General features: G+C 36.4%; 1 protein-coding gene across 1 annotated transcript in view; it reads right to left on the reverse strand.

Annotated features, from left to right (window-relative positions):
• LOC110028558 (ultraviolet-B receptor UVR8-like) overlaps nt 1–23,477 on the reverse strand; it is a 30,548-nt gene extending 7,071 nt beyond the window's left edge. Inside the window, exons 1-9 of the mRNA XM_020730458.1 lie at nt 23,340–23,477; nt 23,095–23,239; nt 22,888–22,998; nt 22,737–22,797; nt 22,539–22,657; nt 21,769–21,854; nt 21,141–21,342; nt 18,535–18,588; nt 7,764–7,874 (exon numbers count right to left, since the gene is read on the reverse strand). Coding sequence (XP_020586117.1) covers nt 7,764–7,874; nt 18,535–18,588; nt 21,141–21,342; nt 21,769–21,854; nt 22,539–22,657; nt 22,737–22,797; nt 22,888–22,998; nt 23,095–23,239; nt 23,340–23,383 — 933 coding nt within the window. The 5' untranslated portion in view covers nt 23,384–23,477. The remainder of the gene's footprint in view (nt 1–7,763; nt 7,875–18,534; nt 18,589–21,140; nt 21,343–21,768; nt 21,855–22,538; nt 22,658–22,736; nt 22,798–22,887; nt 22,999–23,094; nt 23,240–23,339) is intronic.
• Between the last annotated feature and the right edge of the window lie 351 nt (nt 23,478–23,828).

The raw sequence follows: 23,828 nt of genomic DNA on the forward strand, positions 1-23,828 counted from the left end.
TATCGCTTTGAGGAAGCTTTCCAAAATTTGATGATGTGTTTGATGACAACTCCAGTTTTAACTATCCCCTCAGGAGTAGAAGGCTTCCAATTCTATAGTGATGCATTTTTAAGAGGACTTGGGTGTGTTCTTATGCAATATGGGAATGTAATTGCTTATGTCTCTAGACAATTGAAGAGTCATGAGAAAAATTATCCGACACATGATTTGAAACTTGCAGCAGTTGTATTTGCTTGGAAGATATGTGAGCATTATTTGTATGGTGTCAGGTGTAAAGTGTTCACTGATCACTAAAGTTTGAAGTATATTTTCACACGAAGAGAGCTGAATTTGAGGCAAAGGAGATCACTGCAGCTATCAAGGATTATGATCGGGATAGACAATATCACCTAGAGAAAGCAAATGTTGTAGCAAATACGCTAAGCAGGAAGGAAAGTGACAGTGCTAACTGGGTAATTACATAGCAAGAAGAACTGATTAAAGATGTGGAGCGTTTACAATTATCAATAGTGGCGCCAAATGATGAAAGTTTTTTTCTGAATATAAAGCCAAAGCGCCCATGGGCGTTTACAGAAAAGGGGAGCCTTTGCGCTTCCTTTGGGCGCTCAAGCGCCCATTTTTTGCGCAGACAAAGCAGTCGATGCTTAAGCGCCGGCCTTGGGTACTCAAGCACCCGGCTTGCTAGGTGTGATCCCAAGAGCTTGGCGCTTAGGCGCCCAAACTTGGCGCCTAAGCGCCAGTGCAATTTCTCCGCTTTCTAGGTTTTTAAATCAATTTTGAGCAGTGTAATGATGCTTTGCGTGTAGGTTTTCCTTCGATGTTATTCAACAAGTTCCTAATGAAGGAGAAAAGAGTTAGAGATCAAGATTTATAGAATCTTGGCATGTTCTTTTCGCGTAGGATCGAAAGGAAAGATTGTAGAGCGTCCTGTAAATTTCTTCGTTTGAGTGGGGAGAAGAAACCTATGTGAGTTCTTTATAAAACTAACTAATTTTCATAGTGAATTTATGGCGGTATGACTCCATAGTTTTTCCAGTTCTTGGGTTTTCCCACGTAAATTCTCGAATGTTTTTTTGGTTGTTTTGATTTTACTTCTATGCTTAAATTTGTTTCTCCAGTATTCTCGAATCCCGTGATCCTATTCCGTTGTGCCATTGAGAATTGTTTAGAGGATTCTCAACAAAACTAGTATCAGAGGAGGGCTTGATTTGAGTGGAAGCAATGGTCAAAGAAGCAAGGTTCAAAGTGAAGAAATTCAATGGGATGAACTTCGCTTTCTAGAAGATGCAGGTGGAGGATTTACTGTATCAGAAAAAAATTGTACTTTCCACTACAAGGAATCATAAAAAAGCCTGAGTCTATGCCTATGGAGAAATGAAAAGTGTGGGATTAAACGACACTAAGTTTGATCAGGTTAACACTTTCCTAATCTGTTCCATTCAACATTATGAATGAGAAAACTACAGTGGATCTCATGGCGGCATTGGCTAAGAAGTACGAAAAATCTTTTGTTTCTAATAAGATTTTTCTGATGCAGAAATTTTTCAACATGAAGATGGTGGAAGGCGGTTCAGTGACAGAGCATCTCAATAACATCAACACAGTGACGAGCTAGTTGTGATATGCGAGGATGAAGTTTGATGATGAGATCAGAACACTGGTTATACTATCTTCTTTACTAGAAAGTCAAGATGGTTTGGCAACGGAGGTGAGCAATTCTTCAGGGACTTCGATGTTGAACTTCGATGATATTGTGGGTCTGATGTAGAATGAAGAAGTTTGTACAAAAACAATGAATCGTGAATCTTCAGGTTCTACGTTGAATGGTGATAACAGAGAAGTGAATCTGGGCAGGAATACAGGCAGCAGCAAATCCAAATCCAAGAAAGGAAAGTCCAAGTCAAACAGAGGAGAATGTTGGATATGCGATAAGAAGGGCATTTCAAAAAGAACTGAAAAGCTTCAAGAAAAGCTAGTGGTGGAGTACAAGAAAGTAGTTTCTCTGGTAATGTCTCCACAGGTAACATCTAAAATAACTCCTAGTGTTATCCCTAATCAGCACTGAATCATGGATAGTGGATTCAGGTGCCCCTTTCATGCTTGCCCCAATAAAGACGTATTCAAAAACAAAACTCAAAGTGATCTAGGAAAGTTTATTTGAGAGATAATAAGGCTCGCACTATAATAGAAAAGGGTGATATTGATATCAAGTTGTTGAATGAAACGATCTGTAAGCTTAATGAAGTCAGTCATGTTCCTAGTTTGAAGAGAAATCTCATCCCCTATGAGTCAGCTGGCAAGTTAGGACTCGTGTCAACTTTCATAAGTGATTCATGAAAGGTGATCAGGGGGCATTAGTGATTGCTCGGAGGAACATTGAAGACAACCTTTATTTGTTTAATGAAATGATTGATTTCATTGATGTGACTGAAACCAGGGTGGATGCAGGTCTGTGTCACCGTAGGCTTGACTATATGAGTGAAAAATGTATGAAGTCTCTACTTTCTAAAAATAAACTTCAAGGTTTGAAATCAGTTAAATTGTATTTCTATGAAGACTATATTTATGGAAAACATAACAAAGTTTATTTCTCCAAGGGCGTGTCAGTGGTGAAATCAAAGAAACTTGAGTTAGTGCATACTGATGTATGGGGTCCTACTCCAGTTTAGTCCATTAGAGGTTCTCGCTATTTTGTCACATTCATTGGCGATCACATGAGAAAGATATGGGTTTATTTCTTAAGGCAAAATCAGATGTATTTGAAGTCTTTAAGAAATGAAAGACTATGATAGAAAATAAGACAGACTTGAAGTTGAAGTGTCTCAGATTAGATGATGGAGGTGAATACCGTGATCAGAAGTTCAGGAAGCTTACTGTCCCAAGGACACCACAACAAAATGATCTAGTTGAGCGCATGAATAGAACAATCACAGAACGTGTTAGAAGCATGAGGTTGCATGCATGTTTGTCAAACAGTTTTGAGTTGAAGCAGTTATCACTGCAGTTTATTTGATTAATCGTAGTCCGTCAGTATCTTTGGAGGAAGGCTTACCTGAAAGCCTGAAGTTACAAAAAGGTAGGTCTATCTCATTTAAGAGTTTGGGTCTTCTGCAGATGTACATGTTGATGCAGGTTTTAGAAGCAAGCTTGACTCGAAATCTGTCAAGTACACCTTCATTGGATATGACTCAGATGAGTTTGGATACAAATTCTGAGATTATCAGAATCAGAAATTCATCGGTAGTAGCGATGTCACTTTCAACGAAATGGAGATTTACAAGGACAGAGTTAGAACTCATGACAGTCCGTCAGCTATTTCTGAAAATTCTAGATATGTGGAGATAGATGAAACTGGTGATCATGAGGTTGGATAAAAAAGAAGTGTTCAACCAGAAGGAGCACTGAAAGTTCCTCAAACACCTGCTATAGAATTTAGAAGATCCAGCAAAGTGAAGCAACCCATACAAAGGTATCACTATTTGTTACTAACTGATAGTGGTGAACCAGAGTGCTTTTATAGGGACACTCAAGTTGAAGATTCAAGGGAGTGGGAGCTCTCCATGGATGAAAAAATGCAATCTTTGGAGTCAAATCCGACATGGAATTTGACGGTACTACCAAAAGGCAAAAGAGCACTGCATAACAAGTGAGTCTACATGCTGAAAGAGAAGTTAGATGATAGCAAGTTAGATGATAGCAAACGCTACAAGACAAGACTTGTGAAGGGTTTCCAGCAGAACGAAAGAGTGATTTATAAAGAGATCTTCTAACTAGTGGTGAAGATGACGACTGTAAGGGTTGTGCTGAATCTGGTAGCAATGAAAGGTCTACATCTGGAGCAGATGTATGTAAAGACAATTTTCTTATATGAAGATCTGGAAGAGGAACTGTACATGGTGCAACCATAAGTTTACAAGGTGTCAGACACAGAAGGTTTGGTCTGCATATTGAAGAAGAGCCTCTATGGCTTGAAGCAGACCCCAAGAATGTGGTACAGGAGGTTTGCAGGTTCATATTAGACAATGGGTACTTGAAGTGTCAGATAGACCACTGTTGCTTCATCAAACACTTTAGTAAATATTTTGCTTCTTTTGCATGTATATGACATGTTGATTCTATGGGAAAAAAATAAAAAAAAAATTAGGGACTTGAAGTATCAGCTATCAAGTGAGTTCGAGATGAAAGATTTAGGTCCAACCAGAAAGATCATCGGGATGAATCAATAGGGACAGTAGTGCAAGAACACTAAAGTTGTCTCAAACAGAGTATGTTAAAAAGATCTTATAGAGGTTCAACATGTAATTCTGAAGTAGAGCAAGCACAAATGAAGAGAATTCTGTATACTTCAACAATTGGAAGTTTGATGTGATGATTTGTATCAGATAAAATATTGCATATGCAGTTGAAATAGTCAGCAGGTACATTTATTGAGAGGCGGTAAAGTGGATTCTCAAATATTGGAGAGGAGCAGTCAGCAGAACACTTTGCTATGGAAGTGCAAGGATCAGTCTAGAGAGATTCGTAAATTCAGGTATGGCAGGAGATGTGGACAATAGAAGTATAATGGGGTATATCTTCACATTGGGGAGCACAACAGTGAGTTGGGTTTCCAGGTTGCTGAAGATCGTTGCACTTTCTATTACGGAGGTCGAATATGTTGTTATTACTGATGCTAGCATGGAGATGGTTTGACTACGGAGTTTTATGGCAAAATTGGGCAAGTAGCAGGGGACTGAAAAACTAAACAGTGATAATATGATGGGATTCATCTTGCTACGAACGTTGATTTTCATGTCAGGATGAAACACATCCAGCTCAGGTATCATTTCATTCGATCTTTTCTAGAAGATTGACACTTATTTCTGAAAAGATATGTACAGATGAAAATCCCATGGATATGTTGACGAAAGTGATAATTGTTGAGAAATTGAAGCTGTGCTTAGCTTCAGTTGGGTTTCATAAAATTTTGAAACTGGGGGTGAGCCACACCACGACACGTGACCATGGTACGTGATTATGAAAGTGATTCATATGGAGGTACATGTACAGAGGATGGGTGTTGGGTGTCATTGTCTCCAAGTGGTGGATTGTTGTGCATATGGAGCCAATGCACCCCAAGATCCCAACGCCTACGCACCGGGTTTGGGCGACAGAGAGGGGGCGACTTTACGCACCCTTTGAACACTCACGCGCACATATTTTTGGCGTTGACTAAGCAGCCGACGCTCAAGCGCCCGGTTTGCTAGGAACAATCCCAAGAGCTTGGCGTTTAGGCGCCAAATTTGGACGCCTAAGCGTCCAGTGCAGTTACTCTGCTTTCTAGGTTTTTAAACCAATTTCGAGCAGTGAAATGATGGGTTGTGTGTAGGTCTTCCATTGGTGTTCTTGAACAAATTTCTGATGAAGAAGAAAAGAATTGAAAAAGAGGATTTCTGGGATCTCGACATGTGGTTTTCGCGTCAAATCGGAGAAGGAAGATTGTGGAGCGTATTGTAAGTTTCTTCGTGTGAATGTGGAGAAGAAAATTGTATGGGTCCTTTGTAAAACTATTTAATTTTCATAGTGAATTTGTGGTGGTGTGACTGTTGATTTTTCCTATTCTTGGGCTTTTTCAAGTAAATTCTCATGTGTTTTTCTGGTTGTTTTGATTTTGCTTCTATGCTTAAATTTATTGTTCCTGTTTTCTCGAATCCCGCGATCCTATTCCGTTGTGACATTGAAAATTATTTGAAGGTTTCCCAACAAGTTTCACTCTATTGAATCAAATGTGCATTCAAACAGCTTTGAAGGACAGAATATGAGATGCATTGCCACATGATGCAACGTTTCGAAAAACATTCAACTAGGTGAATGCAGGGCAATTGGAGAGATATGAGATTGATGAAGAAAAGCTCTTGAAGTACAACGATATAATTTGTATTCTTGATGTGAATGGTTTACGCAAAGAAATCTTGCATGAGGCACATTATTCGAAATATACGATACATCTAGAAAGTAAAAAGATGTATCAAGAGCTTAAGGGTTTATTTTGCTGACCAGAGTTGAAGCGTAGTATAGCTGAGTTCGTGGCAAAGTGTCCTATTTGACGGATGGTTAAGCTGAGCATCAGAAGCCTAGTGGGTTGTTGCAACCTTTGCCTACACAAGAGTGGAAATAGAAGGACATTGTTATGGATTTTTTTGTGACGGGGTTACTGAGATCAAGGCAGGGTCGTGATGTTGTATGGGTGATTATTGATCGTCTACCAAGTCTGATCATTTCATGCCTATCAGACATATAGAGGAGAAGTTGGCCAAAATTTATGTTGATGAAATTGTATGATTGCATGGAGTCCCACAGTCTATTGTTTCAGATCGAGATGGTAGATTCACATCCAGACTGTGAGGAAAGTTCAAGAGGCTTTGGGCACTCGACTAACATTCAGAACAGCTTTCCATCCCCAAACAAACGATCCATCAGAGAGAATGATCCAAATATTGGAAGACTTGCTTTGACTTTGTGTTCTTGATTTCGGTAGAAACTAGGAAATACACATATCTGTGATAGAGCTTGCCTACAATAACAGCTTCCATACCAATATTGCTACGCTCCTTATGAAGCCCTTTATGGACGAAAATACAGGATACTTGTTTGTTGGGTAGAAACGAGTGAAAGAAAATTAATTGACGTTGATTTAGTTAATGAAACAACTGAGAAGATTTGGTTGATTCGTGACAAACTGAGAGCATTCCAAGATAGCCAGAAAAAGTATTATGATGCTAAGCACAATTGTAGAATTTGAAGTGGGAAGCGGTTTGGAAAATCTAGAAAGTTGAGTCCATGATATGTTGGTCCTTATGAAATCATGAAGAGGATTGGGAAAGTGGCATACAAGGTTGCACTACCAACACACATTTATGGGGCAATAAATATAAGAAATTAAATATTCAATCATTTTAATAAGTTGGAATTTAAAAAGCAAAGTACTATGAAGCAATAAATATTCATTCATTAAATAATAATAGGAAAATTTACATACGCAGCACACCATTCTTATTTATTTACATATCTCACACCTAAACTTACATATTTATAAATGAAAGCTTAGGTGTGAGGCATGCAAATACATAAGAATTGTGTGCTAGGTACGTAAATACCTCATAATAATAATATAATTCATTAATTAATATTTATTTATTAGATATTATATGACTATAATTAAAATCATCAAATAAAATTAAAATGAAAAGATAGAATTTGATATGGAGGAAAGCATAAGCCACTTTTAAAATAGCAATAAGATTGGCTTTTCGCATTTTCACTATTACGTCGTTTCAACTTTTCTTGAATTCATTAATAAATATTTATTCATAAATTAATAAGAAAAATAAAATAATCAAATTTTTTCTAAGCTGAAATTTTAAGAACTATGGATTATGAATAAATATTCACTAATTAATTATTAATAATATAATTTATAGATTTATACTTATTTATTAAATACCAAATCATTAAAATTGAAATTATCAAATCAAATTAAAATGATAGACTATAATTCAATATAGAGAAAATCAAAAGCCACTTTTATTATAGTAATAGTATATGAATACTCATTTTGCATTGCATCTGATGTTAACCCGAAATCAAATTTGAGTCAAAAGTGGAGTTCAAAATTGACTCAACTCAATTTCAAGTCCAGTATAAATTTAAGCTACTTTCAAACTAGTTTCCAATTTCAAGATTTTTTTTTAAACATCTCTGCACTTAACCAACAAAAAATTTACCTGAATGATATCTTCTCCGGCTAAGAGTTGGACCTTTTGAGGCACCATTTTGCTACTCTTGTCATCTCCAAACCCAAGCCTCCCATGTTCCCCTCTCCCCCAAGCAAATACCTAAGTGTAATAGAGAAACATAAGCCTTTTTTAACTTAAAAATGCAAGTAAAAGGGTATTAACGCACATTCTATGGCTAAGGTATGTCAAACAAAGCATGAAAGAAAATACAGAAAGATAGATATTTAAGAAACATGCTTTATAGACCGAGTTTACAGGAAACGAATGCAAATATCAAGCATTAACTCAGACTAACATTGACACAAGCAATCAACTCCATAATGCAACCCTTCAGTATTTTTAGAAGTCATTCATTTTCAAATACCTTCATTTTAAAATTAGAAATTTTCATGTTTAAAATAACTTTTGCAGTTCAATAATTATATATACTATTTAGTAACGTTAATTAGTTGGCCCCTTATGTTTTTCATATGCTGCTTTTTTCTTTAAGGATATTCTTAATGCATAAAGACAGACAATCATAAATTGATATCTTCGGTAATTATCCGATTACTTAAAAATTAAGGGATCTTATTTGTCTCACCGTAAGTTGAATTCAGGATATGTAAGATGTTTTCATGTAAAAAAGCACACACGATTCCTAACTCACCAATAATCAGTTACTTCAATCATTCATTTTCATTGAATGAAAACGTATAAAACTAAATTTGAAGTCCGGAAGCAAAGTTGATCAAATCATATTTCCAACATGCCACTTTATTATCAAATTCAAGAACACTAAAGAAACAATAACAAATCACATAGATGAACTACAAAAATACTTAATTTATCGAAGTAAGAAAATCAGACCCAATGCTAGCACAAGGAAATGAATTCCCTCGTATCACATATATACTGCACTTAAAGGAATAACACAGTTATAGTGGTATCACAAGATTGAATAATGGAAAAAATAATTTTTACTGAAAACCAAAATTTTTGAATTACATACCTCGTACCATTATTAATAGAACAAAAATCAGGCTAGTAGATAAGTACATAATCATTCTCAATGTAAACTTAAATTAATTTCAACAGAAAAAAATATGTCCGATTAAAATTGAACTCTCTGATTTAGCCGGCAACTTTTAGAATTTAACTGGGCCTAAAATGTGAAAAAGATCGAGCCAAAATTCAACTAGAGATACAGCCAAACAGTGCTGTCGGATCTTCAAAGACCTTCTTATTTTTTTAATGATGTTTCCTCACCAAATCCATCTAAATTCCACCACCCAAGCAGCAGCAGCACCACATAAGAGCATAAAAAGTGTTTGGTTCAGAGTTAAGTGAATGAAAAAGTTTTTTTTCCTCATCTTAAAGGAATCTAAGTAAAACCAATAAAATAAAGAGTGAAGACAACCTAACATTGTACCTACTTCAATTTTACTTAAAAATTTCAAAGGGTTTTATGCAGAGAAGTATACTCAAATAAATTTCTTAGGAGTCACACGCAAACCAAGCTATTAACAAGTAATCATCAAGGAAACAATATTTTCTTTCTGCTTAATTCCTGCAAACCAAGCAAAGACTACAATAATATTGGCAAATCGAGATGCAAAACAAATAATTTCAACCACCCAACCCCCCTGCAATTTTTAAACAAGAGGATAGATGTTAGAAAGTCAGACATAATTTCATTAACTCTATAATGCAGCCATGATATATTTTCACTTGTCATTCATTTTTTATGAATATGTCCTAAATTAAAAATACAAAAAATTGTGCGTAAAATATTTTTATAGCTTGATAATAATGTATGCTACTCCCTACTTCATTAGTTTTGATTCCATAGGGTTTATCTTAAACTTCTCACTTGCTTCTTTAACTAGGCATTCTCAGGGATATTCCCAAACTGAAGATGCAAAAGAACAAGTTACACCCACCAAAAAAATTTTACAACTTTTAGAAAATCATACAAAGCCCTTTTAATTCTATAATGCAGCCATCATATATTTTCAATCACCATTTATTTACTACGAATATGCCCTAATTTAAAAGTACAAATATTACTTCTTGCTCCTTTAATTAGACCTTTTCAATAGACAAATACGAATTTGCTAAAATTGAAAACTTGGGTCATATTCTTCTGTCCAATTGCTTTTATTTAATTTATTCACTTAATTAAAAAAATTTAGGATTGTTCTTAACAAAATTTAGGTTATTTATTTTTCTCATTAGAGGTTTGCCGATCCCACTTAGTGGGATAAAGTCTCATTGTTGTTGTGAGTGAAATTAAGTATATTTCTTATTAGCTTGACAAACAAAATCTTGAACATGCCTTGGAATTATGATTTCCGACCACAACTTAGGATCTTGGCTATGCTATTGAGCCCCAGTATTTCCTCATGGATTAGCCTTTTCAAGGTTAAAGTTTACCCACAGAACACCCACATTTTTTAGATGTGAGAGAAGTAGTTTAGTCTTTAAAAAAAAAATCAAACTTATTTCCAGCTAACACGATAATTCATCCTTCAAAAATTTAACTGGACATCTATTTTCAAAGAATATACCCTGATAAACTTATCAATTTCCATGTTTAAAACATCTTTTATAAGTTCATAATACTTAATATCATCTAGTATTTATTAGTTAAGACCACTATGTTTTTCATAAGCAGCTTACTTCTAGCTCTTGAATTAGACATTTTAATGTATAATAATGAATACTCTAAAATTGAACTTTTATAATCATATTACTTTTGTCCGCTTTCTTTATACTATTTATTATCTTAATTAAAAAAATTATTTTTGTTTTCAGAAAACTAAATTCAGTGTTTCTCTTAGCAACTTGGCATTGAAAAGCTTGTAACAAGATTTATGGGTTTTAGCTCACCATAGGGTCTTAGGTGCTACTGGACTCCATGTGTTTTCTCTTGAATTAGGCCTTTTGAAAATATTGGAAAAGCAAAAGATAACTCCATCTAACTGAATGTTGAAAACTTGTCAGAAAATCAACATCAAAGATAAAATATATATAATGCTTGTGGATCTGAAAATTCACACCTAATTCTTTTGAGAGTTTATTTTCACAAGTCAAATTTTCAAAAGAAATATCAGATTTTAGATGAGTTACTACCATAAAATTTTACTTGCATTTTAAAAGAAATTTATGAACTGATCTTAGATTTCACATAAGTGTATGTCCCTATAATAGATTATCCCTCTCCATGACAAAAGAGAACTTTTGATTTAGGGTAGTTGATAGACACTAGTGATTGGCTTATAGTAGCAACAGCTTAGGTCTTAGATTAAAGAATGATGCGGGAGACGCTAGTGATTAGCTTATAGTAGCAACAGCTTAGGTCTTAGATTAAAGAATGATGCGGGAGCTTACTGTTATGGCACTGTAGCAACTACAATACTGCAGATGAGGTACTGAACAACTATAATACCGCGATCCAGCCCTACCCTTTCCTTTTTTGCTTCCCTCATATTCCCTTTCTTTTTCTATGATTCTCCTATTTTACTCCTTACCTATTATGTGTCTTTCCTTGTCTATATTTTTCTTATTCTGATTATTACCTATTCTATTTACTAATTCCTATTATAAATATGTTGTTGGTATCCAGATTTTTTATGATTCCAGATTTTTGTTTGTTACCTTTGAGGCGTTCCTTCTGAGGGTTGTATCCGAAGGCAAGGAAGTGTTCGGCTGTAACTCGTCTAAGGTGGTGACCGTCTCCAAGGGTACGGGTGGTGCTCCGGCTGTAGCTCGACCCCGTCGTGATATGTATCGTTCCAAATTCCCCTCCACTTACTCATTCTCACCTCGCCGCCGCCCAATCTTTCGGTATTCTGTTGTCGTTTAGCCCTCCCGACACCTTCTAGCCACCGCATAGGCCTTCGGGCCCCTTGTCCTGTTGTTGTCTATGCTTCCAGTGGTCTTCCAACAGCTACCAGACCTAGCGATCGTGTTCCCGCTGCCCCCTGCCCCCTTCCGGGCTAGTTCCTACTGCTGCCAGCCTCTTCCAGGCTAGTTCTTGCTGCCGCCAGCCCCTTTCTGGCTAGTTACTGTTGTTGCCCAGACCCGACACCTGCTCCTGCTGCTGACCTGTCCACCTCAGACCCTACTTGCAGCTATCCAACCCATCGTTGCCTCGTTCGGTTGTTGTCCAGTCCGCCGCCACCTCTACTACTCTTACGTCGTCGTCACTTGCCATTAGCCTTCTCCCAGCAGGCCACCATTACTTCTACATCATCCAGCTCCGCAGTCACCGTCTGCCAACCACCTTCCAGCACTGTTGTCGCATCCTTCCTCCCCTTTGAGGCCTACTGCTATCCTCTAGCAAGTCGTTTTGTGTTATGTGTTATTTTCTTTCTTATTTTGCAATGTCGTCGTTTACTTATTATTTACTTGTTTATGTTGTTTTATGTTGTGGAGGCATCATTGTATCTTTGATTGAGTCCAGTAATAAAACTGTGTCGTTTGGTCTTGATTTTGGTTAACTCTGGTATCATTTGGTATCAGAGCTAGTCTAACTGCAGTCCTATTCAAGGATTTTCTAACATCAGTCATAACACAAAAATTATCTTTCCTACCAACAAATACCTTTTGCACCACCACATATCCCTAACCCTAATTCTTCCTTGTTGATTTTTAAATCAGCAACCTAAAACCAATTATTTTTACCCTCTTTCACCTCTCAAACCTAAACTCTAGCCATGCCACCAAGGAGATACATGCCCGAACCTACCCAAGAACTACCCTGGAAGAGATACAGTAAAAAAACCGCCAACTTCAGCGAAGGCTTGCAAACATTGAGGATGAAATCCAATGGGAGATTACCCTCAATCGGGATCGGGAGAGTCGAAGGTGAGCCAGGTACGAGGATTTGAATCCCTTCTATAGGGTGGACTTTAGTTATGCAAAGGAACGACCTCGACGCTTTGAAATTCAGTATCAGAGAAGGCCGAGAGATAAACCAACATATGGAGAATGGGAGAATCTAAAGATGAAATGGGAGATCTCCAGCGCTAGATCCTAACAACTTACTATAGACAGGAGATTCAGACACTAGCTTCAGAAGTAGAGAGCCCACTTCATTAGGCGACCATCGTGTTTTACAGACAACGCTCAATCTTAAGGTCTTACAGCCAAATTACACCCGGGAGAATATCCAAGCTGACCTCATCAGAGGAAAAATTAAGTCATAGTGGCGAACATGTGGAACTAATCTGCAACCCTAAATCTTATCCCAGCAGGAAATATTACAAGTGTCACGGATTTGAGTATGTTGAATCAGACTGCACAACCAGCTGAGTGATCTGTTTCACGGAGCATGGCGTTCTTGAAAAATTGAGTAATGATACAGTAGGCACTGAAGACAGTGAGGGACACAAAGCAGGAGGACCAGCTTCCCATTGAAAAGAGAAACGATGATACGTTAGAAGATACAAACTTCATAGAGGATTCTCAATTTTCAACCAACGAGGAAGAGACGTCATCGATTTCAGTTGACCCCAAGATAGAGCTTCCAAGATAACTGTAGCTATTCTAGAAAATAGTGACTCTGATGTAATGGGCATTCCGACAAAGTACGAAATTATGGTGCCTCGAGCTAGCATTTTCCAGACATTGAGAGGAGCATCAGCAGAACTGACCTTGGATATCTAAAAGGATCATGAGTTTGAGAAATCGACATCAGACACAAGCAGCACAGATAAGAGAAATGCAGATTTTCAAATGTATGGAGATTTTCGTGAGTTATCCCTACAGAGGGAGGTCCAACATGTCAGAAGTGGGGTCATTTTGTGTCATGTCAAGAATATTACGTGGGTTTATTCAGAGGTTATTTTCAATTCAGCATAATAACCATCGTCAGATGTCCAAACAAAAGAGAAGAACCCCACCCTAACCTTGTAATGGACCCGAGGAGCTTAACGGAAAGGAAAATTCTTTAAGGGGATCTAGGCCCTATCAGTGAACAAGATGTCTCTCCTGAGAGGTTGCGACTGAGAGAGTTATAGCTTGCTACAAATTTCACACTAGAGTTGATTTCTCCTCCAACACTGGTTAATCAACTACATTCTGCTGAGTTCGAGGAGTGGAAGAAGCAGTTTACAAATGGGATGGCTCAATATCTGATTCGTGAGAATGCTAGTCTATCTACTGTGCCAATGCAAGTTGTGTCAAAAGAGAACGGATACTCTACCAGAATGCGTTGTGGAATGACAACACCTACAAGATCGATCTCCCAAAGGATTGCAATATCTGTGCTACCATCAACGTGCCAAACTTGACTCTTTATACAAGGAACCAGAAGCTTCGACGAAGAAAGTCGAAGCTCACCAAACCCAGGAGTCCTTCGTCGAAGCTCACTAAACCCAGGAGATTGATGTGGGAGCTTACCGTCGCAATACAGTAGCAGCTACAATATTGTGATCCAGTCCTACCCTTTCCTTTTTCGCTTTCCTCCTATTCTTTTTCTTTTTCTATGATTCTCCTATTTTATTCCTTGCCAATTTTGTGTCCTTCCTTTTCTATTTCTTTTTTATTTCGATACTTACCTATTCTATTTACTAATATCTATTATAAATATGTTGTTGGTAGTGTTAAGGTTCAGTTTTTATGATTTCAAATTTTTATTGGCAGCCCTTGAAGCGTTTCTCCCTTCCGATGGTTGTATTCGGCGACAAAGAGGTGCTCCAGCTGTAACTCATCCAAGGTGGTGACCATCTCCAAGGGTCCGGGTGGTGCTCTAGCTGTAGGAGGTGATATTTATCCTTCTAAATTCCCCTTCATCTTCTCGTTGCCATCTCTCCGCCATCCAACCTTCTGGTATCCAGCCTTCTCCGCATCTTCCAACCACGGCACATCCCTTGGGCCCCTCGTCCTGCCGTTATTTGTGCTTACAGCTGCCTTCTAGTAGTCGTCAGGCCTGCCGGTTGTGTTCCCGCTGCTGCCAGCTCCCTTCCGGGCTAGTTCTTACTACCGCCAGTCCCTTCAGAGCTAGTTCATGCTATCGCCAGCCCCTTCCGAGCTAGTTCTTGCTACCGCCATCCCCTTCCAAGCTAGTTTCTGTTGCCGCCAGCCCGTTTTGGGCTAGTTCCTGCTGCTGTCAAGACCTGACACCTGTTCTTGTTGCTACCACCTCTGAACGTACCTGTGGTTGTCAAGCCCACTCCTAGCAGGTCTCCATCACTTCTACGTCATTCAGTGTCGCGGTCACCATCTATCAACTACCTTCCAAAACTGTCGCCGCATCTTTCCTTCCCTTCTGGGCTTGCTGCTCTCCTCTAGCCAGTCGTTCTGTGTTATGTATTGTTTTCTTTTCTTATTTTGCAGTGTCATCATCGTTACTTGTTATTTACTTGTTTGTGTTGTTTTATGTTGTGGAGGCATCAGTGTTTTTTTTCTTGAGTTCAACAATAAAATTGTGTCGTTTGGTCGTGGTTTGAGTTAACTCCAGTATCAAAGAATTTTACCACATTTACTACAAGAGAGGATGCTGGGAGAAATCGTGATGAACTCGATCAAGATCTCATGATTATGTCGCCCCACATTACTGTGAACCCTAGTCTATATAGTTATAGAAGGTAATTGACTCAATTTAACTGAATGGTCCTTCATAGTAGTCATGAGTAATGTTATTCAATGAAATCTTAAAAAACTTGGGATGAATATTTCTCAAAGAGAATACTTTTAAGTCGATTATTACTAATAAGGGTTTTGTGCCCTATCAACTTGCAATTTTAAGCAATGATCATAATTTTAATAGTGTCATTTTACAGCAAATCACTCAAACATAACAATAATTTTTTTGTGGTGTCATTTGGTAACAAATTCACATAATAAAAGAACATGAGTCATGTATTTATTGGCATGAGATCTCTGAAAATAACCATGGAGATACATCTAATATGAAAATGGTTCTTTGTGAGTTAAAGTCATCTTAAGTTTTCATACTCAACAAGTTATTACGAAGTGTTTTAGAAAATGAATGAAATATTGCTTTGCTTCAGATGATGAAATTTCACTCGAATATTTTCAATATAACTAATCAATTTTTGAGATTTATCCATAATTATCTTGACTTAAAACTAGAATAATTTCTGCCGAAATTTGAAGGGATTTTGAAAGTACAAGTCCCTTTGACTAAAATTTTCTGTCAATAAGTACCGCCAGGGTGAAATTGTTTTAAGCATTTGTATTTGTAATTTGAGAAGTTAATTTTTAAAAGCAAATCCCTTCCAGTTATGATGTTTGATAAGTATGTTGTTCATAGGGTGTCTGATGAATTTCTGAACCCTGTGAACACCATCGTTTTACTTGCAGAGGATTGTGGTCATAATTTGTATGTTGCAAACGAAAAGAGCTAAGCCAAGTAGGAGGTTTTCTGAGCTCAACCTTGTTCATCAAAAACTTTTGGGAGGCTGATTTGAGCTATTGTGAAGGTATTCAAGCACGAATTTGTTAACTAAAAGCATATTTGATCTTTATTTGAGCTTAGTTTGAGCCTGTTTATATTGTGATTAATAAGATTTAAACGAGCAGCTCGATTGAAAAAATAAATGAGCCGTATCAAGAATTATCAAGATGAGCTTGGTAAGCCTAGTAAATGAAATTGTGATTAAACAAGTTAATAAATTAGCATTAATTTGTAAAGCTCATCTTGTTCCCTGTTGCTTCTCCGCTGGATGTCATTTCTAGCATTGAGCTTTAATCAAACTTTATATCGAGCCTTGAACAAATTTCCCCACAAGTCTGTTCATAAGTTTTAAACAACAACATTCTTGATCATAAGCAAATCCAATAGCAAGCTATTAAAATAATTAATCTAACAATAAAGCACTTATCAAAGTATTCAAACTTATTTGATTAATCAAATAATCATGAATAAGGTCTAATGGAACAGAGCTATACGCTTGTTGAATGCTCAAATCATTTTGCAGCCCTAATATTTTACATGTCAATTAGTTCATTTAAGCATTCATTAGGTTATAAACAATGTAATCACTACCCCAGTATACGGAGGATCAAGTCTATGAATTGTGTTCGTAATGACATTTTGTGAATATGGCATCAAGTGTTTACACTTAAAAAAAGAAAAACAAATCTTCTTTGGTAAAGGCTTTGAAAGAAAACATATTTACTGAAGGGTAAAACTGTTCCAAGCCTTATCTACTCTAGACCTTAGGAAGTAAAGGATTTAACTTGAAAAGCAGATTTTATAACTATTCCCTATCGATATAGTGGCTTGCTCGAGAACATCATGCTAAATTTGAATTTAAAAGAAAGCACTAAATCTTAAAGAGATTGTACACTTTCAAAATTTCACACATCTCAGAGCAAAGAGATTTAAGCATGCCTTGCAATAGAATTGCATAGTATTCTCTGACATTAAGTTTGCACATTTAGCATGTTAGAAAGAGAACATGTGGATATAATTATCTTTGTGCGCTAAGTTTAATATTCGTATATATACATATAAATACTTCTTAAATTATATAATAATAATTATATTGAGTGAATATTTGTCTAATCTGCTATCTCTTTTTATTGGTAACCTTAATGTTAAAATTCTCATCATATGTCTATTCTTATCATGAAATATTTTTTTTTGCTTGCTTCCCCCAACCATTTGTTCTTAAGTCATGCGCAAAAAGGTGTATTTTATTTATATTTTTGGTAATTTTTCTCATACAACAAGCTTAAGGGACTGGATGATCATTTCAGGCAATTTCGATTATTTGAATATCTAGGCACAGTACATTTTGCACAATGAACGATGATTAAATGATTTTGATTGCGATGGAAATGTTTTGAACCCAACTTATGTGATCTCGCATCCATTGCCTAATGTTTTTATCATATTCAATCAAATTAATTGGGGTGCATTTTTTGGTAATTTTGATGTTTTCAATGCACCAGTTTAGTTTATTTTACAAAAACAGTGATGCTAGAGTATTTTCAATGTATGTGATGCATTTCAAGTAGGCCTTGCAAGATGATACATCCATTGTCCGACAATCATTTATTTGATAGGAACCCAAAGAAAAATCATTTTATTTGATCGAATTGAGTTTTGGTATGTACTCACTCTGAGGTCAACAATGTTGACTTGTATCGGTTGGAAACATGCATTTAATCCAACTTCTGATATAAGTACTTCGTTTGGAAAGGCTTAATACTAGGTTCAAACTTTAAATTTTAATATATGGTTATTTTCTTATGATAAATAAAAAAATAAAAAAACAATCTAATTATTTTATAGAGAATAGGTGCAACATGTAATGTTTAGATTATATTGTGACCAAGAGGACACGGGGTTGAATCATGATGACAAATTCTTCTTTGAGCGCGTGTGAAATACTGCAGCCACATACATGATCTTCTCTTTACACTCCACATTTGCAGGAGCTTCATGCGCTTAGTTCACTGATGCGATTACTTAAACCATAAAATGGAACACAATATAATGACTCATATTTAGTCAATCAACATAAATTTATTTGCTTAGGTTTCTTTCGTTTGCTTTACTACTAAAAAAAACAAAAGCTCAGTTAATATGTTTTACTTTACAGATCACTGCAGTTCTAAATGAAAGAGAACAGCACGGAATATCATATGGTACTGGAAAACAAACCAATAAAAAGCACAAAAATACCTAAAAGGCTTAATGTCACAACTTAAGCTGGTTTTTTAAGTATAAATTTACTAGCTGATTATGAAAGGGAAGTATCTCTCAACTTTGGGTTCAGATAAATAGCAGAAAGCCTACCTCTCCTTTCTTTGTTATTGCAATAGAATGCCAACCACCACCAGCAATGTCTATCTGTAAATTTTAAATGTAAATGCGCTCAATAACAAGAATTAACCGATGTTCTGAATAATTTTTAAAACAACAGTCAAAAGCGAATGCAAATGGGAGACACTAGTAAAAATGAATGTAAGAAAGGCACTCGTACACCACACCAAAAAAAGACATTAAAGGAGGAAACAGATGGCAAGTGCATTATACTCGTAGATGTTGCTGCTGCTTCATAAACTAGATAATCAACTGTCATAAAGAAGTAATAGTTCTTATTAACTCTCAAACATCGCACAGCTAGAAAAATTGCAGTGCCAAAGAAAAGCAAACGTGACCATTAATGAAAAAACTGTATCTTCTTAGCATTGAGCCTAAACATCCCATTTAACAGCTGATGTAGAGCTCATGGAGGTAGATACAAACTTCATTGATTGTAAACTTTATGAGGACACTAGCATGGTTAATCTTAAGCAACAATGATTCCGTGGGCATGATGATCGATATTTAATAAACACACAGTCTAGAGTTGTAATTTTTTTAGGGAAATTTACATGCTTTAGATCTCTGCATGAAAAGCTCCATTGATAAGAATAAGTGATAATCATTGGACCGATAGCAACTCCTCTAGTAAAGGCTACTACAGCAGATTGACCAAAATGAGGATCCCAAATTGAGCAATAGTTCTTACATGTAAAGGGAACTGTATTCATGACTTTCCTTGCCAACCTACACGAAATAGATTTCAGGATGTCCAGAAAGATTATTGCAAACTGCCCAAATTTCGAAGCAAAAATTTTTGATATAGATGTTCTTCGGTAATATCATCATGACTCTGTTGGTCATGTATAGTAACAATACCAAACCAAATATGACGAGTAGTAGGGTCCTATGCTAAGCCTTGACTAAATCTTGAGAATCTTGATGTCATAATGCATTTCAAATCCTCGTAGTTATTATCCTACTGCAATAATTCTTGCTAAAAAAAATGTCAATGTGCATTTCACTTTTAAAAACTCGTAATAGTGCCATCTTTGGTGTGATATTAAATATTAGAGTGATATGTGTGTAAATATGAAATTTTAGGTGTGAGATACGTAAATGCATAAGAATTATGTGTTGTGTATGTAAATGTCCCTTGAAAATTTCAAGCTGTGGCATATGTCCCTACTTTCTTAATGAAAATTATCCAATTAACCTCCCAGGACTTCTACTCCCTCTTTTCCTTCAAAAACAATTTAAGAGGGAAGAGCTTCTTGTAACAGAATCAGCCTACCAGCTTTTATTCTTTCAACTAGGCAAAAATTCTACTAGGCACAAACAGGCCACAACCTCACATAATAAACCAATTTTCTAAGATTTTTCATGTAGAAATTTTAGTCCATTTTTAATATATTTGGAATAAATTGGATTTTAGTCGAATACCAAATATACTGCAAGATTGAAACTTTGCTTTCTGCCCACCCCGGCTACAGCCACTGCCTCCAATTAGCCATAGCCATCCCCACTGGCCACCGACCACTGCCACCTATCATTATCCCTAGCTACCAACCACCATCGTCGAGATATAAATTGAATTTATTTTACTTGGAATTAAAGAAAAAAGTGATTTCTTGCATTTCCTTTATACTCATGTACTTTAGTATTCTACACTATTCCTTTTGTACTATGCATTTCTTTTTCAATAAAACAAGTAGCCAGTAATACTTCCGTTTTCAACTGGCTCCAAGTTTCAGATGAAACTCAAAATTTGAACCCCAAATTCATAAACCTGAACAAAATCACTAAAACTCTTGACTGCTTCTCAAAGTTCAAATAAGTAATACAATAAGACCACCTTAAGTTTTATGTGCATTGTAACTAGAATCTCAATTAGATAATTCTCTTTGTTTCATACCTTCAACATACTTTGTATTGTAATATTTTATAATATAAATGTAAATAAAACCTTAACAAAATTGGATCATAAATTGCAAAAACTATCAGAACAAAAAAATGCTATAATGGGATCAAAGCTGACATTTAAAACCTTACTTCAAATCAAACTAATTATCAATTTTTTTTCCTTCATATAGAGCTTGCATTCATTTTATTCATATTTCATTTTTCCATTTTGTTGATAGGGAGGATCAAGAGCTATGGATAGTTTATCTCCGCAGATATCTACCGATCACAAGTTTGAATCACAGAAATATTCACTCTAAAATGATGGATAAGACCGCATACATGTATCTCCCAAGACCTTATATTGGAAGAAAGCCTCATTCACTTGGGTCTTCCCACACAAATTTTTGCAAGAAAATTTATGTAAATATTGCTAGATCATTTATTATCACAACCAAGTATGATAAAGATACAAATATGTTTTAATAATCCTGCTAAAAAATTTAAATCTGTACACACTACAAAGCAATTCTACATCATTTAAGATTCAGTAGAAAACGTGATGCAAACTTCCAGTGTCATAGTGACACTTTAAATTTCAGATGAAAGTTATCGGCAACCTCTTTCCTCAATGCTTTAGAACTCAAACAAACAAAAGGAGAAAACGAATGATGACTTGAGAAGCTCATACTTACTAATGCAAGCCCGGATAAGCCCTGCACAGGAATAGGTTGTGATCTTGGCTGAGTGTCCCCAGTTCCAAGCTGACCATATTCGTTGTTTCCCCAAGCCCACAACCTGCCATCTTCTAAGAGTGATAAATTGTGGAAGGCACCAACAGCAATCAATCTAACCCTTTCAAGTCCTTGAACTCGCACAGGCATATAAATCTGCTTGCTATAAATCATATGGCATCAGTAAGTTTTACAAAATTTTAAAAATCATACAAGCAAAAGAATTAAAAAAAGGAGCATTTACTTACATACCGCAAAGTTATGTATTTACATATCTAACACCTAAACTTTAATATTTATATTCATAGCACCGAAATCCTTAATATCATATCAAAAATTACACTTTACTAACTATTTAAAAGCCAAATGCAGCATTTTATGCATAGGCTTATAGCCCAAATGTGATATAAACGTAAATATGAAATTTTAGGTGCTAGAAATGTAAATCCATAAGAATTGTGTGGAATGTATGTAAATTTGCCAAAGAAAAAAACTCAGGTAAATTATTGATAAAAAGAGTGAAAATTAATATAAGAAGAGTCTTCTCATGAATTGCAGTTATAGCCACTAGAAAGGAAAAGATGCATACATGTCTCCAGGAGGCCAAGGTTGACCCCATGTCCAAACATGACCATCTTGTGTTAGCACCACGGAATGAGTACCCCCGGCAGCTACCTTAAATATTTGCAGCAAATTAGAAAAATAGCAGAAACAGTAGAAATCAATGCAAAGTCAAATGGTAAAAACTTAAAAACTGTATTGAATCTGTGCATGTACAGAACCAAAATCCAGGAGTGTGCGGTGTGAAACTTGTGCAAACTTTTCTGAAACTAAAGTCTAAAATCAATCTACTGCGAGTTGCTTGAGGTTCCTCAGAGAAAAAACAAGTGTAGAAGATAAAGTTCTTTCTGCAAAATGAAAGTTTCTTAGCTCTGGTTTGCTATCTAGAGTAAGACGGTTTATCATTGAAAAAATCATTTGCAGATTAAAAGGTGTGCAGTACCTTGAAATGCAAACTAGCAAATAAATTCTTCTTCCAATTAACAAGAATTAATTCATCCTTCTAAAAGAGATCCTCCCAAGGAAAGATATTTTCAAGTAAACCTTCCATCTATATGATTATGGCGTTATTCTCTGATCTAATCCTTCTTTTGCCTTGCATCTCTTCCAGATTCTGGCGCATGGAATCAATCCCTTTTTTAAGTGTGTGGAGTATTCCTTCAGTGGTGTTACTTACTGAGCTAATACAAGTATTTTTGTTTATTCATGGAGTAAAGTAGAATTGACTGTAGTTAATAAAAAAAACCTGTAATTGTTCTTAAAAATGAAAACTGGACCAGTTGAGCTTGTTCCAGGTACCTGTCGCACAGAAAGCTGGGGCGCACACCGTTGAGGGATGGTAATGTCCCTCCTCAAAGCCTTACTGCCATCTTCTTTCCTCTCCGGCTCCTCTCCACACTGTCCATACTCATTTCCTCCTAGAAAATGCATAAACAAAGGCATCATTGAACCATGATCTATACTTAAAAATAGCAAAGCACTAACATGCATCATTACCCCAAGCATATGCTCTCCCCTGGTCATCCACCGCAAGGCAATGCCACCCACCTATGGCTGCCTGCAAAAAATCGGGAATTAAAAACAAATTAAACAAATAGGCATACTAAATTTTACAAGTGGGACATTCCCACATGTTTCGTTGACACACCTGGACAATATTAACATCATCAAGTGCCTTAACGAGGCTGGGAACACTCTCAGTTTTTGTCTCGGGTGGATGGCCCAGAGTGCCTCTCTGATTCCATCCCCATGTAAAAAGCTGCTTCAATAGGGCAATCCAATTGTAAGGATCTCAAGTTGATGTAAAATCACGCGGGGAGCGAGAGAAAGAGAGTGAGTGGATGAAAGAGAGAACCTTTCCGTCATTGCAGATGGCAAGGGAGTTGCGGCTTCCGGCGACCACGGCGGTGAAATCACGGCCCTCGACGGCCTTCACACTGTAGACCCAATCCTTATCCTCCCAGTCTCCCATACCCAACTGCCCGTCTTCCCCAGATCCCCTGCAACATTTGAGCGAACAATCTTACACGAGGCAAAGCAGAGTTCGACAGCACTATGGTTAGGTGAGAAAAAGAGCGACAAGTAGAGAACGTTGAGGACCAGGCAAGGATTAAGGAGCGGGATGAGGGCTCGGAGGCGGCCATGGATGATTGATGAAGCTTGATTTAGGAAAGTGAAGAGGAGAGGGACTGGATACTAGCCAAGTGCCGGCAAAAAATTACTTTCAAAGGAGAGATTTTTCTTAGCCCGCTTTTTTTTCTATAGAAATATTTGGAGGTATTTATCATTTAGCTCTCAATTTTAGAAAAGAATATTAAATTAAATTGTTTGGGTTAGTGATTTTTAAACTAATTTCTTTATCCAACTAAAGGAATATTTACATGCTTACCTCTCAATTATATGTAACACCTAAATTTTAAACTATAGGGAATAGTACATTTTATTATGATAGTGGAGATCATGACAACAGGACTCTAAAAAAATTTATAATACAGACATATAAAATGCTAAGTTATGAATAAGACTTTGGCATTTGGTCTTTATCAGAAATGATAAGAGGCTGTCATGATAAAAACAGAATAATTTGAT

Source organism: Phalaenopsis equestris, unplaced genomic scaffold (genome assembly GCF_001263595.1).
Source record: "Phalaenopsis equestris unplaced genomic scaffold, ASM126359v1 Scaffold000513, whole genome shotgun sequence".
Taxonomy (NCBI): domain Eukaryota; kingdom Viridiplantae; phylum Streptophyta; class Magnoliopsida; order Asparagales; family Orchidaceae; genus Phalaenopsis; species Phalaenopsis equestris.